The sequence below is a fragment of the Schistocerca gregaria genome, chromosome X (assembly GCF_023897955.1).
Source record: "Schistocerca gregaria isolate iqSchGreg1 chromosome X, iqSchGreg1.2, whole genome shotgun sequence".
Taxonomy (NCBI): Eukaryota; Metazoa; Arthropoda; class Insecta; order Orthoptera; family Acrididae; genus Schistocerca; species Schistocerca gregaria.
The window spans coordinates 504,523,843-504,540,779 of record NC_064931.1 but is presented as its reverse complement, the minus strand read 5'-3'; the positions used below and the strand labels follow the sequence as shown (position 1 = coordinate 504,540,779).

The 16,937-nt window shown below is 44.3% G+C and overlaps 1 protein-coding gene across 1 annotated transcript in view; it reads right to left on the bottom strand.

Annotated features, from left to right (window-relative positions):
• Positions 1-503: 503 nt before the first annotated feature.
• Positions 504-16,937, bottom strand: part of LOC126297707 (conserved oligomeric Golgi complex subunit 2) — an 85,887-nt gene continuing 69,453 nt past the window's right edge. Inside the window, exon 12 of the mRNA XM_049988838.1 lies at positions 504-722. Within this exon, the coding sequence (XP_049844795.1) occupies positions 630-722 (93 nt within the window). The 3' untranslated portion in view covers positions 504-629. The remainder of the gene's footprint in view (positions 723-16,937) is intronic.

Here is a 16,937-nt window from a genome sequence, read left to right as displayed (position 1 = left end):
TGTGCAATATTTGTTTCCCAGAAATAAACCCACTGTGTTGCAATGATATCTTCCTATGTTTCCCACTTGTGCAGCCTGTGGCATATAGCTGTCTCTATTACACACCTCCTCGAAATAGTGCAGTGCTGGTGGAAGCTCCAGTGCTGAGCAGGCTTGACTGCACTCCCAAAGTGCAAGTGCTTGCCAATAGCAAAAATCTTATCCAGGCCTGCCACAGATGCATTTTTAACACACACTGCCATTTAAATATCACTCCATTTGTCAGTATTATTGGACAAACATATTTTCCAAGAACTGGTGCAAGAAGATGTGTATGGCAAGCCAATTCATGTTCTAAAGTGGAATAATTAGGTCTGTCATAGATATTGTCAACTAAGTGGCATATATGTGGGATTATAGATATTTCATTGTGTAAAAACTGATTAAGATATCTCGTTAGATCTCATGAGTATCAAAAATAGTAAATATTGTGTGTGTGATGCAGAAAAATTTTCATTACAATATATTTCTCAATTTTCTTTATTAAAGCCATAACTTCAATCTTTGAAACCTTAATTTTACATCTTTCTTAATATAAGTTACATTTCATCTGAAACATGTATTTTCTGTTCTATTCACTGGACCGATGGTCATTTTTCAGATTTAAGTGTAGCCTCTTCAACGAGGTTAATAAGTTCTTCCAGTTTTTCAACTTCTGATCTGTTTAGGCCCTTATTTTCAACCTGAAAAACAAACAATTGCATAATATAGCAAATATAATAATAACTTACTTTGTGTGTGACAGAGAGGGAGGGGGAGGGCGAGGGGGAGCTGCTGTAAGTTACTTAATATCACAAAAATATGACTGACAAGTTCACCAAAAATCTTATAAAGAGACCAGTACAGATTAATATGAGATCTTTAAAAATCATATGATGATTACTACCAAGCACTATTTGTATCTGAATGGCATTTCTTTCAAAAACTTTCTTTATACACTAATGTCTAAAAGTTAAGCATAATCACAAAAACACGAAAAAAAAAAAGAGAAAAGGTGAGTAATCACCCAACGTCACCATAAATATTTACCTACAACTCCTGCTTTGTATAGGAAAGGAGTATTTCCTGCTATGAACAGTGGTGTAACTGAAAGGTAAACACAAACAATGCACGTCTCAATCTTATTTGTCGATTCATAGTGATCAGAGTGTAATCTCTTGCTGAAGCTGACAACATAATCCAACAAAGACACCATTTGGAACCTGTTACGCACAGCTGAATACTGGGCCACCTGGAAGAGACAGACCGAAATCTCACTATCCTTGGATGTGCCAGTGTCATTTTTGAGGTTTTGACGATGGTTTCAAGACATGGGAGATGTTTGTCTTTCACAGCAGGATTGATATCAGGCCGTAACTGTCTGACAAAATCAGAGTAAACTTGCAAGACAATTGGCTGCATGGTTGCAAAGCTTGCACCTGCCTCAGGAAACGATGTTTGCTGACAAACTATGTATCAGAGGTTCAGAACAACAGGACATGTGCATTCCATTCACTACAGCACAGAGACAGGCCCATGTATTGTGGAGTCAGATATGTCAAATTGGACCATAAATGATGGGAGGAATGTGCTCTTTACAGTAAATCCAATTTCAGTTTACAAAGCAGTTTTCATTGCATATTATGCTGGAGAGAACCTGAGAGCCAATGCAACCCCAGGAGCATTGTAGGAAGAGACTGGTTTGATGGTGATGGCATTATGCTATAGGGTGACATTATGACGAATGACCATATGGAGCTGCACATCTTCATTCGTGGTCAAAGGACTACTTTAAACACTCAGCTACAGAGATGAGGTGCTACTACCATACATTCACCATTTGAAAGGTGCAACTGGTCCACACTTTCTCTTTACATACAATAGTGCTCATCTGCATCGAGTTGCTCCGGTGAATGAATTTAAGATGACAATATCCACTGCATGGAGTGGACAGCAAAGGCCTGAATCATATAAAACATGCCTGGGACGCATTAGGGAGATGAACAGCATCCTGTCAGCCTCCACCAAGGACACCCCCAGACCTCCACATTGCTCTTCTGAGGAATGGGGTCGACCGCCAAGAGAGTCCTTGAAACATCTTACAGTCACAGTGCAGAATGTATGGTTATTAGGGGTAACCATATCACATATTAACAGTTTATTCTTCTTATTTCCTAGTTGTTTTATTTTCTTACAAATGTTCATCTTAGCTATCAGATTTTTTTTAACAGTCTGTTTTGGGCACTGTTGTATGTCAAATGTCTTGTGATTAAACTGTAGCTTGTTCAGTAACCCTTCTGACATACTGATAAGGCAGTATGTCCTCTTTTCATGATTATGCTTAACTTTCAGACATCCCTTTTTCTGCTGACCATCACCCCTATCACCAGAAAAGGTCAAGATTGCAAAATTGTCAAGGCAGAGTTTGACAACCTGGTCACTGCCAGTGTGCTGCACACTTTGAAGAGCCCGTAGGCATCCACTCTCCACCTTGTCAAGAACAGATGGTGCCCATGGGGCAATTACCAGGTGCTAAACTCCAGCACCATTCCTGCCTGGTATCTTGTGCCACTCCTATGCAGCTACAACAATGTACTGGCAGAAGCTACAATCTTCAACAAGTTTGACTGCACCAAGGCTTTTCCCAGATCCCTGCCTCACATAAGGACAACCAGAACACTGCCACTATCACACCCTTTGGCTTGCATGAGAGAGCCTTTATGACATTTGCTCTCTGTAATGCTGCCCAAACGCAGCAGTGTTTCCTGGATGGCACCTTGCAAGGCTTGAACTAATGCTTTGCCTATTTGGATGACATCCTTGATTTCTGCACAATGCCCAACAAAATGGAAAGCACCTCTGCATAATCTTTGAGAACCTCCAGGAAACCGGCATCCCTGTCAACACAGCTAAGTGCATTTTTGGTGTCAGCAAGGTGGTACTCCCGAGCCAGACCACCTCCGCCGCCAGCTCTCACCCACTGTCCAACAAAGTGCAAGACACCCTCAGTTTCCCATGCCCTGAGAATTCGAAGGACCTCTGCTGTTTTCTCGGCTTGTTAAACTTTGTCCACCGACACCTATGAGCTGTCACTACTACGCAGGAGCCGATCGGTGCTGATTTCAAAACAAAGGGGAACAAGTCATTGCCATGGATGCCCCAAATGGAAAACAGCTTTGCTGCTCCCACGTATGACTTGGCAAATGCTACTCTGCTCATCTAGCCCCACCCCACCATCCCACTTCCCATCATGGTTTATACCAGCCAGATGGTCACTGGTGCTATCCTGCAGGAGCATGTCAGTTACACCTAACAGCCCCTCACTTTTTTCTCCTGCAAGCCCTTTGCCACACAATGCCACTGGAGTGCATACGACAAGACCTCCTTGTCATCTACAAGGCAATCAAATACTTTTGGCCATCAGTGAAGGTCTTTCACTTCACAGTCTTCATTGACCACAAGCCTATAATGTTTGTCCTCTCGAAAGACACTGACCAGTGGTCCCCATGTAAGTTTTGGCGAGTTGTTAATCTCTGAGTTTATCACCAACATAAGTCATGTTGCCATGATTGGCAATGTCATCACTGACTGTTTCAGCTGCACCTGCACCATCACTTCATCCCTTGACTATCAGGTAATCAATACTTCCCAGGAGCACAACTCAAAACTCATCTGCCCTCGGTTTGGTGTCACTTTCAGCCACTGCCTCAATGTATGTTGAGACAGACAGCAGTATCTGGCGTAGCATATCCTTTGGCTCGCCATGCCTGTTCCTATCTGCTGCCTTCTGCAGGGCAGCATTCAAATAGTTAAATAACCTCAAAAACCCCAGTGTGCACATTTCCACCACTCTGGTGATACAGCAGTTTGTGTGGCCAGGTGTTCAGAGGGGCTACAAGACCTGGGCCCACACCTACCTCGCCTGCCAGTGGGCAATGTCAGTCACCACATACACATCCCTGTCGCGACCTTCCCAGATGCTGGGCATCACTTTGCCCATATTCACGTGAACATCAGCAGCCATCTCTCTTCCTCTGATAGCTGACACTATGTTCTCACCATTGCCAACCACACCAGCAGGTAGGCTGCGCTGGTACTTCTCAGCATTTATGTCACTCATGAGACCAACGTGGAGACATCAACCACTGACTTGGTCACAACTAGCCAGCTGCTGTTCCGGGTTATTTCCTGGAGCCTACCAACCTGCCTGCAGATGATGTCATGTCCGAGTTCATCCACAGCTTGCAGGACTGCATGGCTCACTTGCGAGACACCCTCCCCCTCAATGCCGTGGTGAATACAGGACCTTCATTCATAGTAACCTAGTCTTGTTTACACAAGTAATACTGTGCATAAATGCTCACCAGCCTCCACTGGGTCCTGAAGTGGGACCCCAAAATGTTCCTCCATCTCCACAGCGCATGTACCAGCACCACAATTGATGGGCTCAAGCCCAACTATATGTTGCCTGACCTCACACCTTTCAACCTGACCCCATTCTTGTTAATATCCAACAGACATCTGCTGCCACCCATGGTGGCACCACACCGACACCACTTGAAGCACCTTTGCTGTTGATACTGCTCTCCCCCTGCCCTATCTGCACCCCCCCCCCCCCCCACTCCCCAAAAGATGCCAGCCCACTGCACCACTGCCTAGGACATTGTCATAAACCCACTAAGCTCACCAGCATCAGCACTGATCCCAACCCACGAGCTGCCAACACAAGTGCCAGCATCCCTGACATCTGGCACACTCATGCCCTAGCCCCTCTTTCTCTGTTGCAGCCTATGCCTGATGCAGTGATTTTGCCTCTACTGCTGCCAGTAGCTGACTGTGTCCAGTGTTGCCCCACCATCCCTGCTACCTCCACCATTCTCACAGCAGTGTTATTTCACACACTGCAGCACCTTGTCCTGGACCTACTGGCACCCAACCTCATGCCAGAGGCACTAGTGATTCACTCTCAGAGTGGCATCCCTTCAACCTGTTGTTCCAGCCAACCTGGCCTGGTACCTCCAGACTGTGCACTGCTACCTGACACATTGCCCACGCTTGTGGCCAGCACCTTGCTGGCCCTCCCTGTCATACATTGGTCTGACAATACTTACAACCAGCCACCCCTCCTACCTCACGCCCAGCATTCTGAGTCCAGCACCCATGATCTGTACCCGCATCATCAACACCACCACCCTCGGCCTCGCCTTTGGTACAAAATGGTCTCCTCCCCTTCCCACTGGTACCAACCTCTGTTGTCACCACCATTCTCCTCCTTTGATCTCTGTGAGGGTGGAGAGGGAGGGTGTGTGGGGGTGGCTCCTGTGTGGAGGCCCCATGGTGCGCCTCAGACTAAGCAGAACATGTTGGCCTAAACTCATCCTCAGTTCAGATCTTCCCTTTGCAGTCACACCATCAGAATTGCCCCCCCCCCCCCTCCCACACAAGTACACGTAAGTGCACGCCCACACACACACACACACACACACACACACACACACACACACACAGTGACAGGTGCACAATGTGCTTTCACACTTCGTATCTGAGATGCTTGCAGCAAAGTACTGAGACTCACCCATGCCACCAAACTCCCGCAACACAGCTATGTATGTAAAACAGTGGTTCATGCCACAAAGCATTTCCGCAAGTGTTTGTGCCCCCGTGTGTGTGTGTGTGTGTGTGTGTGTGTGTGTGTGTGTGTGTGTGTGCGTCACTGGCTGACCACTTTCAAAAAAAATTTTGGTGAGCCAGTCACCCTGTTAACACATTAAAATCATTTTGTTAAAATCTTAGGGAAAAGGTTGGACAATTCACAAAACTTTAAAAGTCGAACAACATTGATTTGAACATTACTTAAAATAGAGGGCAAATCCATTGGAAAATCTGCCACAGCCCGCTGGTCAGAAAATAAAACACAGTCCAATAAAATATGTCACACAGTGATCTGTATACCACAAGCACCACGCATTGGAGGGCCCTCTTGCCAGAGCAAGAACCCATGCACCATAGGGCTGTGGCCTATGTGAAAACATGTAAGGGGGACCTCACCCTGCCATCATGGCTGGAAGGAGTAACACCAAGGCAGCTCTGTGGACTTTACTGGATGGAGCTTATTGTCTGTCACTTCCAGCAACTCGTCCTCCCACCAACGCAAGACTCTGGAGCTCAACAGTAAGCCTATAGCATGCAAAGGGATGGAACACTGAAATAACTGATGATCACAACATGCCTCCTTGGCTGCTAAGACCTGTCCTTTTGTTCCCCGCAGTATGCTGATACCCAGCAGAAAGACACCTCCCTCCCAAGTCGTGACACCTCCTTCCCAAGTCGTCATAGTTGGGAGGAGGGCATCCTGGATGTTGTGGGCGACTTTATCTGCTGGGTACAAATGTTGCAGAGAGTGAAGGGCACTCAGAGGATTGGAGCAGACAAGAAATGTAGCACTGAAAGAATGTCTCATCTGATCCAGTGCTCCCAAGATTGCATATAATTGTGTGTCAAAGACAGTAAAGTACTGAAGCAGCAGGACCTTGATGACATGATCCAGGAACACAACACAGCAACCAGCCGAGGCCTACTACTTAAACTCACCCATAAAGGCAGCTACATAGTTGTGTAGGTCATATAAAATGTCAGAAAATATAGCATTAAAAACATAAGCAGGAGTGCAGTCTCTCACTAAATCTCTCACTGCACCAAATCTAAAATTACTCTAGGCCTCTGCAGTACCCAGGGCAGCAGACAGTTAAAACTCTGGATTTGGGGTTGCACTTGCTCTAAACAGAATGTCTCCAGCTTATGATGCATGCAGATCCCAACTGGCATTGTGGCTCATGGATGGTTGGAGAAAAGGTGTTCCAGAGGCGGACAAGCAACAGTATAGTATGTGGGTGAAAACTGAGCTTTGAGGAACTTACATGGCTGACGTACCATGAGGAGGTGCCACAAGATGGTGAGTGGCAGTTCCTCACTCTCAGCACAGAGACTTGCTATGGGACTGATCCTACAAGCACCAGCTGGCCAGCTGAATCCCCTCATATGAACAGTACCAATGATCTTACACCATGCACTCATGGTCTGGCCATGAATACATGAAAGCCCTATAAACCTGGAGAAGATGTGCCCTGCCCACTCCCCAAGACCTGTGCCCATGCCATTTTATGATGTTCAGTGCTTTGAGGGTTCTCGCAGGTGTGTCAACCACGACAATTTGGATTAAAAAATGAGGCCCAGAAACCACACTTAGTCTCTAAAATGGTGTCCCTCTTATGCAACTCAGGTAAGTTAAAAATATGATGTGAACAATTAAAATGTGCATGCGTGTGTGCCCCCCCCCCTCCCCACTGATGGCTCACTGTTGCAACACTGGAGGAGGAACAGTAAAATCGTCCACAAATAAGGAGCACTGTACAGGACACCTTACTATAGACTTGACACAGTTTATAGCTATGGCAAGGAAGGTGACATTTAAAACACTGCCTTGAGGGACACCATTCTCCTGTTCAGAATCACTGGACAGAAAGTCACCAACTCGGGTTTCTGGGACAGAAAGGACCATAGGAAGATGGGGACACGGCTACAAAAGCCCCATTGATGCAGTTGCACGAGAATACTGTCTCCAAGTAGTGTCATATGCATAACAGATATCAAAGAATACAAAGAATATGTCAACATATTGACATTTACGTAGGAAGGACTGCTGAATAGCCACCTCTAGTAGTGTCAGGTTGTTGACAGCGGACCAAAACCTCCAGCATCCACACTGAGAGTGGCTAAGGAGTTGCCCAATCTCTAACCACCAGATGAGATGACGATTAACCATTCACTCCAGGGCCTTTCCTGCACACCTCGTTAAGGCAATACTTTTGTAACTACTTGGAGATACTGGTTTGAGGAGGGGTATCTGAATTCCCTCCCTCCATGAGTTGGGGATGTTACCTGTCTGCCACATAGGATTAAAAATTTGAGGAGGACTTCCTTTGATGCCACTGACAAATGTTGAAGCATGTAGTAGTGGATTTGGTTGTGCCTAGCTGCAGTGTCACAAGTCTCAGACAGTGCTGATTCCAATTCCCAAATGGCGAAAGGGGAGTTGAAGGACTCAGAATTATTGGATCTGAAGTCCAACTTGCCCTCTCTCCAGCCACACTGTTTTGATGAAATGCCTGATCCTGGCTTGCATTAGCAGTTGTTTTTGCAAAATGCCTGGCCAGCATCTGAGTGATATCTCCAGGTGTTGTCTGGAGACATCCCTGTCGCAGCACTGCTGCTATTGGTAAGCGAATGTGTTTACCAGAAATCCTCCCAATGGCTTCCAATACTTTAGTAGAACAAGTAAAATGGTTGATAAATTATAGGAATGCTTGCCATGACCACTTCTTGCTCTCCTTAATAATGTGAAAGGCTCTGAGGTTGTCTGCATCGGTCAGCATTTAAACTGTCCGAGAGCTACATGTCCATCCTGGATTGCAGAACAGCACTTATCTGTCCACCAAGGAACAGTTTGCCTGCTATGATGACATGAACACTTTGGGATGGATAGGTCAGCAGCACCTGTGTGATGTGGTCCACCCATTCCTGGAAACTGTTGCAGTGTTCAAGCACAGCCAGTGGGCTGAACAGCACCCAGTTAACCTTGCTGATAATCCATTTTGATGGATTCTGTTCAATTAATCCTCTGTCCATTAGGTGGATCCACAGTCAGACATGGTCAATGAAATGAAGGTCATTAGTTGTTTCCCACTGTGTTGAGTCTGCACACACTGGGGAGCAGAATGAGAGGTTGATGGCTGAGGGTGACCCAGTAGCAGCCAAGAAATGAGTGGGATTGCCTGTGTTGAGGATGCACAGCTCACAAGGTCCTTCAGACTAGGTCCCTGGGGATAGTATAGTTTGAGCCCCATAATACAGTGTGGGCACTGAAATTACCTAGTAGGAGAAACAGATGGGGGAGAGGGGAAGCGTTCAATAAGGCCCACAAGAGCCTCAGAGTCTATTGCATCCTGGAGAGGTAGATCCACATGAACTACAACAGCTACTGTTTGTAGGTCAGTAACCAAGGAGATAGCAGAGGAATGGTGTGTTTTATTGACAAACACAGGAAGACCATCTCCAGTAATATCCTTTTGGTGGAGAGCTCTGCAGGCAAACTGTTCCTTGGTGGACAGATAAGTGGAGCAGCACAGAGCACAGGGGCATCAGTGACTCTTGAAATACGTTTCCTGTAAACACAAGCACAGGGGCAGTGACTGTGCCAGGAGTTTCAGTTCCTTCACATGAGTCCCGAACCCATTCATCTTCCACTGTAGTGTGGTGGGGAGCCCACAACAGATGGAGGTTCAGCCTTTGGGCAAGATGGTTGCTCCAGGCAGACTTCACAGTCCACTGGCTCTGAAGCAGAATCAGCAGAGCATCAAGTCAAATGACACTGACATCTGATTTATAGTCTGTTCTTGTCAGTTGTAGAAGCTACCTATTTGCTTTTGTTAGACTGGAAGGGTTTTGGAGGAGGTATCGCAGCAGTGGTGGAGGCAATGCGATATTTTTTACTGGACTCTGTCTTTGGAGGTACTGCAATGTATGCAGTGGTGGCAACTATCACTTTATCTGATGTTCTCTGAGGGGCTATGGGCTCTGAAAGAACTGCAGCTTGATATGTGCACTGAAAAACACAGGTACTAGTGCTGACACTAGCAACCTCCATTTGTGTAGAAGCACTGGCTGTCAAAACAGGCTTTTCAAGGGCAAAGCAAAAGATGTAGTGAATGTGGGAGGCTGCATGATCTAATAGATCTTCTTGGTCTCTCCATATGGGATGCGTTTCCATGTCTTAATCTCCTGCAGCTTCCATTCTTCATGGACGACACTGCAAATGCTACTCCAGACAATACAGGATGATTCCCAGAGCAAGTTACACATTTTGGAGGGGAGGAGAATCCAACTCCATCATGGGTTATCTTGCCACTTTTGTCGCAAGGGGTTTCACGCTTACATCCTATGGTGGTGTGCCCAAGGCGCTGACACTGGAAACAGCGCACTGGTTTGGGGACATATGGCTGTATGCTTAGATGAACGAAAATTGCCTTGATCTGCTCTCGGAGTTATATGCTACTGAATGTAAGGATGAACGAATCAGATTTTATGAGATCCCGATTCACCCTTTTCAATATATTTGCACATCAGTGACCCCCTTCTAAACCCATCATCTTTCAATTCCTCCTTGGGAAAGTCGAACAGATCTCTACAGGTCACAACACCTTTGCTACAGTTCAAGCTATTGTGGAGCTCCATTTCTATGTAATATTCCCCAAGGGACTTAGCTTTCCGGTGATTGGTGACTTGTTGGGAACTTACAGTTGCAACCAACAGCATGCCATTACACAATCACTTCACTGATTTCAGAGTACCTGTGACACCCTCTAATCCTTTCTGAATATAAAAATGTGAAATCTTCCCAAAGCTGCTCTCTTTTCACTTCACAATCAAAAACACATTCTGACCAGCAATGTGTATTCTGTTATTATGTACTAAGGTAAAATTAGTGGTCCACCCTTTCCGCATGGAGGGGGACGAGAAAATTTTGAAGGATACATCTTGGTCTCGCTATCAAGTAGGGAAATAAAAGTCCACCTAGACAGAGACCCATGTGCCTAGGTAAGCCTTAAACAAGTGAGGCTCAGTAGTTTCCCCAGAGGCTGCCCACTAATGGCTGTTACACCTCAGCAGCCCAGCATCTCATCGATGCACAGTACACCTTGAGGCTGAGGGTTTTTTTATAGAGATTTTTACAATCCTCACAATCTGGACAGTCAAGCCAAGACCCCGTTTCCTGAGACACACAACATTTCACTGCCACACTGTAGAATGGTTGCTGAAGCATGCCCAGAGCTTACGGTGACAGGGGACCGGTGGTACTTACCAGTCCCCAGCTCAGGAACCCTGGGGTTGCCAAGATGTGGATACTAACTGAATTTCAAGCTCACACCCATCACAGCTGATACATCTATGTGATAACTGTGTTCCATTTCTCTGGTTCTTGCCCTGGCCATTTCTCCCATGAGAGACATTTGGGTCTGCACATTGTGTTGGTGAAAATTGTGTTCACGCAGGTGAATACTCAGCAATGAAGTAGTGACACTCGGTTTTGTGTTCTATAATTACTTGAACATTTGTAGAGCATTTACTTTTTGGGCAGGTCACCACTACAGAACCTATTCTCATGTGCTGTTGTATTTAGTGTTACCATATCAGCAAATGACTAATCTATTATATTTTGAGACCATTCAGTCATCCATGTTGTAATTTAGTTATTTGAATAAACCTGTTGTCTTTCTTAAACCCCTGAGAACATTATTCATTGTGCAGTACCCGACATGCCTGTCCTCATGCCCTCAACTTCAGTTAAATTTTTTTGATTATTTTATTAAGTTGGGTAGGGATACTTTCCAACAAGATTTAAACTTCTGTGTTTGATTCCAATACAAATTTCACATACAGCGGAAGAGGTACGGAAACTGAAATTGGAAGGGCCAGTCAATCAGACACCAGGATGAGAATGTCCCACCTATTGTGACACAACAGATATACGTATAATGAATTTTACCTACTGAAGATAGGTATTGTACAGCATTTCTGTTTCATAATTTCATAGTTTTCTCAATCAAATTTTCCTTTTGTTTTTATCATTTTGTTAAAAGCAATATTATTTTGTTAAAACACACACACACACAAACAAACAAAATTATTTATTATTTTTAGTTTTTGTGTAATTGAAGCAAGTGTACCTATGACTGCCATTGCAATAAATATACACTGACTAACATGTAAATGATCAGAGTTGGAATTCTCTTTGACTTGTAGAATGGCCACCAGAGTGCACTCGTGTTGTTCATGTTGTTACCAGGCCTCATAAGATATATGAGGGGTGTGAACAGTGTCAGATGTTGAGTGATCACTGTGAAAGACACATATACGCTACATAATTGTGTGAGACAGTATTGTCAGCACCCGCCAGAGTTTAAAGGGGTCCTAATTGTGGGTCTCCATTTGGCCAGCTGGCTGAATCATACAATATCCAGATTTGTGGTGCATTCGGATGAGACAGTGGTCCAATGTTGGAATGCACAGGAATGTGAAGGCAGGCATATTAGTTGTCACGTTTCCAGCCAACCATATCTGACCACTACAAAGGGGATCACCATATTGTGCACTAAGAAAAGTGTAGCCCCTTCACATCTATGCCTGCCACTTGAGAACAAGTAATGGACTACCAATTTGAGAACACATAACGGACTGCCTGCAACGTTTTGTGTCATCCCAAATCATCAGAGACTAGCAGCAGCCAGACTATGGAATTACGATTCCATTGGTAGGCTGCCATTAACACCACAACACAAAAGGCTATACTTAGTGCTGTTGTGGCCAGGAAGCATGGACTGCTATTGAATGGTGTCACATTGTAGTCTGCACTACCCAGGATGACCACTGTCAATGAGTACAGCAGTGACCTTGGGAGAGGTCCCATTCTTCCAGCATTTTTAAGAGTCACAGTGGTGTTACTTCTGGTGTCACGGTGTGAGTGGCCATTGGGTATGACTTCAGACTGCTGATGGTGTGATTGAGGGAACTCTAACAACACACATTACATCACGGGCATCCTACATCCTCATGTGTCAACTATTATGTGACAGTATTATTGTGCCATTTTTCAACAGGAGAATGCTTGCCCCTGCATGGACTGTCTGCATGATGTTAAGGTACACTTTTGGCTACCACAATTCCAGCACCTGTCATCAAAAGAACACATGTTGGACCAGCTTGGACGTCACCTCCAGTCCAGTGACAGTATTCAGTTACAACAGTTGGCTAGCTTGCCTCAGGAGAGGATACAATGGCTTTATGACAACCTTCCCAACTGAATCAGTGCATGCATCTAGGCCAGAGGGGATGCAACATCATGTTGATATGTGGACTCATACTGCCAAGTTCTTAGTAAATTTGTCTCAGTTTTGTAATCACTGAAATAATATCACATACCCTCTCAACCTGTGAAGCTTCATTTTGTCTTCTTCTCCTCTTTTGGGTTCTTCACTGTTTTTGTCAGATAGTGTACATTTCATTATGCTCTTTCTGTTCCACTGTCACAAGGCCAAATTGACAATGAACATCTTATTTTAGTTTCTACCTGATAATATTCAGAATGATTACTTAAAATAAAACTGAAAAAGCATAACAAGTGGCCCACACGCAAACCTTGAACAAAAAGACTATAGACCAAGAGTATCAAAACATCAAACATTGTTCAGTATCTTATAAATTGGGTCATGTATGTGGTAAAAGCTTGTAGGGGGACTGAACAGAGATCAGGAGGTGGAAGGATCAAACTTCCTTGGCAGTCACATCAGCAATTTCATTTCTCTGGATTCCTATGTGTCCTAGGACTCAACAGAAAATTATTTCCTTTTCTTACCCATATAAGAGAAGGAGCACATCCTGCATATCTTGTACCATTCTATCTGATGAACAGCCCAAGTTCTATTGGGAGTGATGCAGCATAGCTCTGTTTATCTGCTTTTGCCACAATTCTGAATCATACAATAACATATCAACTTGTGTCATCAGAAAAAGACTCATATTATCTTCTCAGTATCAGTATGCTATGCCACACTATTCAGTAATACTTAGTGCATGGCCTGTGAACTCGAGCTATGTCAACAGTCTCATCTTTTTCTTTTTTTCTTTTGCATGTGCACTGGGTACCTACATCTGTTGTCTACGCATTGACGCCATTACAGTCTGATTCTTCCTTGTTTACATTGTGTACTGAGTGTTTAAGATGCCTCCGATAATTGTGAGTCCCGCCGACTGTGAAGTACGGGCTGTTATAAGATTTCTTAGAGCTAAAGGCCTAAAAGCGACTGATATTCATCATGAGATTTGTGCAGTTTACAGAGAAACATTATGAGTGATGGAATGGTAAAAACGTGGGTGAGAGCATTTAAAGATGGCCGCACAAATGTGCATTATGAACAACGGAGTGGGCGTCCTCCTTCGGTCGTTAACGAAAGTTTGGTGCAGGAAGTGCACAATAAGGTGAGAGAAAACAAACGCTTTATGATTTCCTCCTTGCAGGATGACTTTCCTAATGTTTCTCGTACTGTTTTGTGCGGCATTGTGACCGAGCACTTGAATTACCGAAAATTGTGCGCACACTGGGTACCGAAAATGTTGACAGATTTTCACAAAACTAAACATTTAGACAGTGCATTGACCTCCTTTAAGCGGTACCACAATGACAGTGATGATTTCTTAAGCCAAATTGTTATGAGCGAGTGGCCTACATCACACCAGAATCAAAGCAACAATCCACTGAATCGCAGCATTCAGATTCACGCAGTAAAATGAAGTTTAAGCAAACAATTTCTGCCCGGAAAATCATGTGCACAGTTTTTTGGGACAGAAGAGGAGTATTGCTTGTGGAATTGCTGTCTCGTAATAAGACAATGAATGCAGCAGCTTACTGTAAGACATTGCACAATCTGCGCCGTTTGATTCAGAACAATAGACATAGCAAGTTGAGCAAGGGCATCGTTTTGCTGCAAGACAATGCCCGTCCGCATGTGGCGAATCAGACCAAAGATCTCATCACATCTTTTCGATGGGAAACTCTAGATCATCCTCCATACAGCCCCGATCTTGCGCCCAATGACTACCATCTGTTCCTGCACTTGAAGAAACACCTAGGCGGTCAGCGTCTTCAAGACGATGACAAAGTCAAAACAGTGGTGGTGCAGTGGTTAAGAAGTCAGGTGGCAGACTTCTATGAGGATGGCATTAAAAACTGGTACAACATTATGGCAAGTGCCTCAATATTGATGGAAATTATGTAGAAAAGTAGTTTCAAAATGGTACTTACTTAAAAAACATGCATCGTACATACACTATCCAATTAAAAGTATACAGACAACCCTATGTAATGTGGACTTGATCATTAGATGTCATGACGGGCGGACCACCAATATAAAAGGAGCTGGGGATTATTGTATTATTATGCTGACAGTATAGAAGCAGTAGCAGCAGAACAGGTCAGTCAGACAGCTCAGTGAATTCAAACATGGACTAGTCAATGGACACCTCCTGAGACGCGGCAAGGTAGGAGTAGGCAAAATGCAACAGGGGATAACAATATTAATGTGCTAATAGTAAACTGCAGGAGCATCTATAGAAAGGTCCCAGAACTTCTCTCATTAATAAACGGTCACAACGCCCATATAGTACTAGGGACAGAAAGTTGGCTGAAACCAGACGTAAACAGTAATGAAATCCTAAACTCAGATTGGAATGTATACCACAGAGACAGGCTGGACAGTGAAGGGGGAGGCGTGTTTATAGCGCTAAGAAGTGCAATAGCATCGAAGGAAATTGACAGAGATCCGAAGTGTGAAATGATTTGGGTGAAGGTCACGGTTAAAGCAGGCTCAGACATGGTAATTGGATGTCTCTATAGGCCCCCGGGATCAGCAGCTGTTGTGGCTGAGCACATGAAGAATAATTTGGAAAATATTTCGAGTAGATTTCCCCACCGTGCTATAGTTCTGGGTGGAGATTTTAATTTGCCGGATATAGACTGGGAGACTCAAACGTTCATAATGGGTGGCAGGGACAAAGAATCCAGTGAAATTTTTTTAAGTGCTTTATCTGAAAACTACCTTGAGCAGTTAAACAGAGAACCGACTCGTGGCGATAACATATTAGACCTTCTGGTGACAAACAGACCCAAACTATTTGAAACAGTTAATGCAGAACAGGGAATCAGAGATCATAAAGCGGTTACTGCATCGATGACTTCAGCCGTAAATAGAAATATTAAAAAAGGTAGGAAGATTTTTCTGTTTAGCAAAAGTGACAATAAGTGGATTACAGAGTACCTGATGGCTCAACACAAAAGTTTTGTCTCAAGGACAGATAGTGTTGAGGATCAGTAGACAAAGTTCAAAACCATCGTACAATATGCATTAGATGAGTATGTGCCAAGCACGATCTTAAGAGATGGAAAAGAGCCACCGTGGTACAACAACTGAGTTAGAAAACTGCTGCGGAAGCAAAGGGAACTTCACAGCAAAAATAAACATAGCCAAAGCCCTGCAGACAAAGAAAAATTACGCGAAGCGAAATGTAGTGTTAGGAGGGCTATGCGAGAGGTAATCAGTGAATTCGAAAGTAAAGTTCTATGTACTGACTTGGCCGAAAATCCTAAGAAATTTTGGTCTTATGTCAAAGCGGTAAGTGGATCAAAACAAAATGTCCAGACACTCTGTGACCAAAATAGTACTGAAACAGAGGATGACAGACTAAAGGCCAAAATACTTAATGTCTTCTTCCAAAGCTGTTTCACAGAGGAAGACTGCACTGTAGTTCCATCTCTAGATTGTCACACAGATGACAAAATGGTAGGTATCGAAATAGACGAAAGAGGGATAGAGAAACAATTAAAATCGCTCAAAAGAAGAAAGGCCGCTGGACCTGATGGGATACCAGTTCGATTTTACACTGAGTACGCGAAGGAACTTGCCCCCCTTCTTGCAGCAGTGTACCGTAGGTCTCTAGAAGAGCGTAGCGTTCCAAAGGATTGGAAAAGGGCACAGGTCATCCCTGTTTTCAAGAAGGGATGTCGAACAGATGTGCAGAACTATAGACCTATATCTCTAACGTCGATCAGTTGTAGAATTTTGGAACACGTATTATGTTCGAGTATAATGACTTTTCTGGAGACTAGAAATCTAGTCTGTAGGAATCAGCATGGGTTCAGAAAAAGATGGTCGTGTGAAACCCAGCTCGCGCTATTCGTCCATGAGACTCAGAGGGCCATAGACACGGGTTCACAGGTAGATGCCGTGTTTCTTGACTTCCGCAAGGCGTTT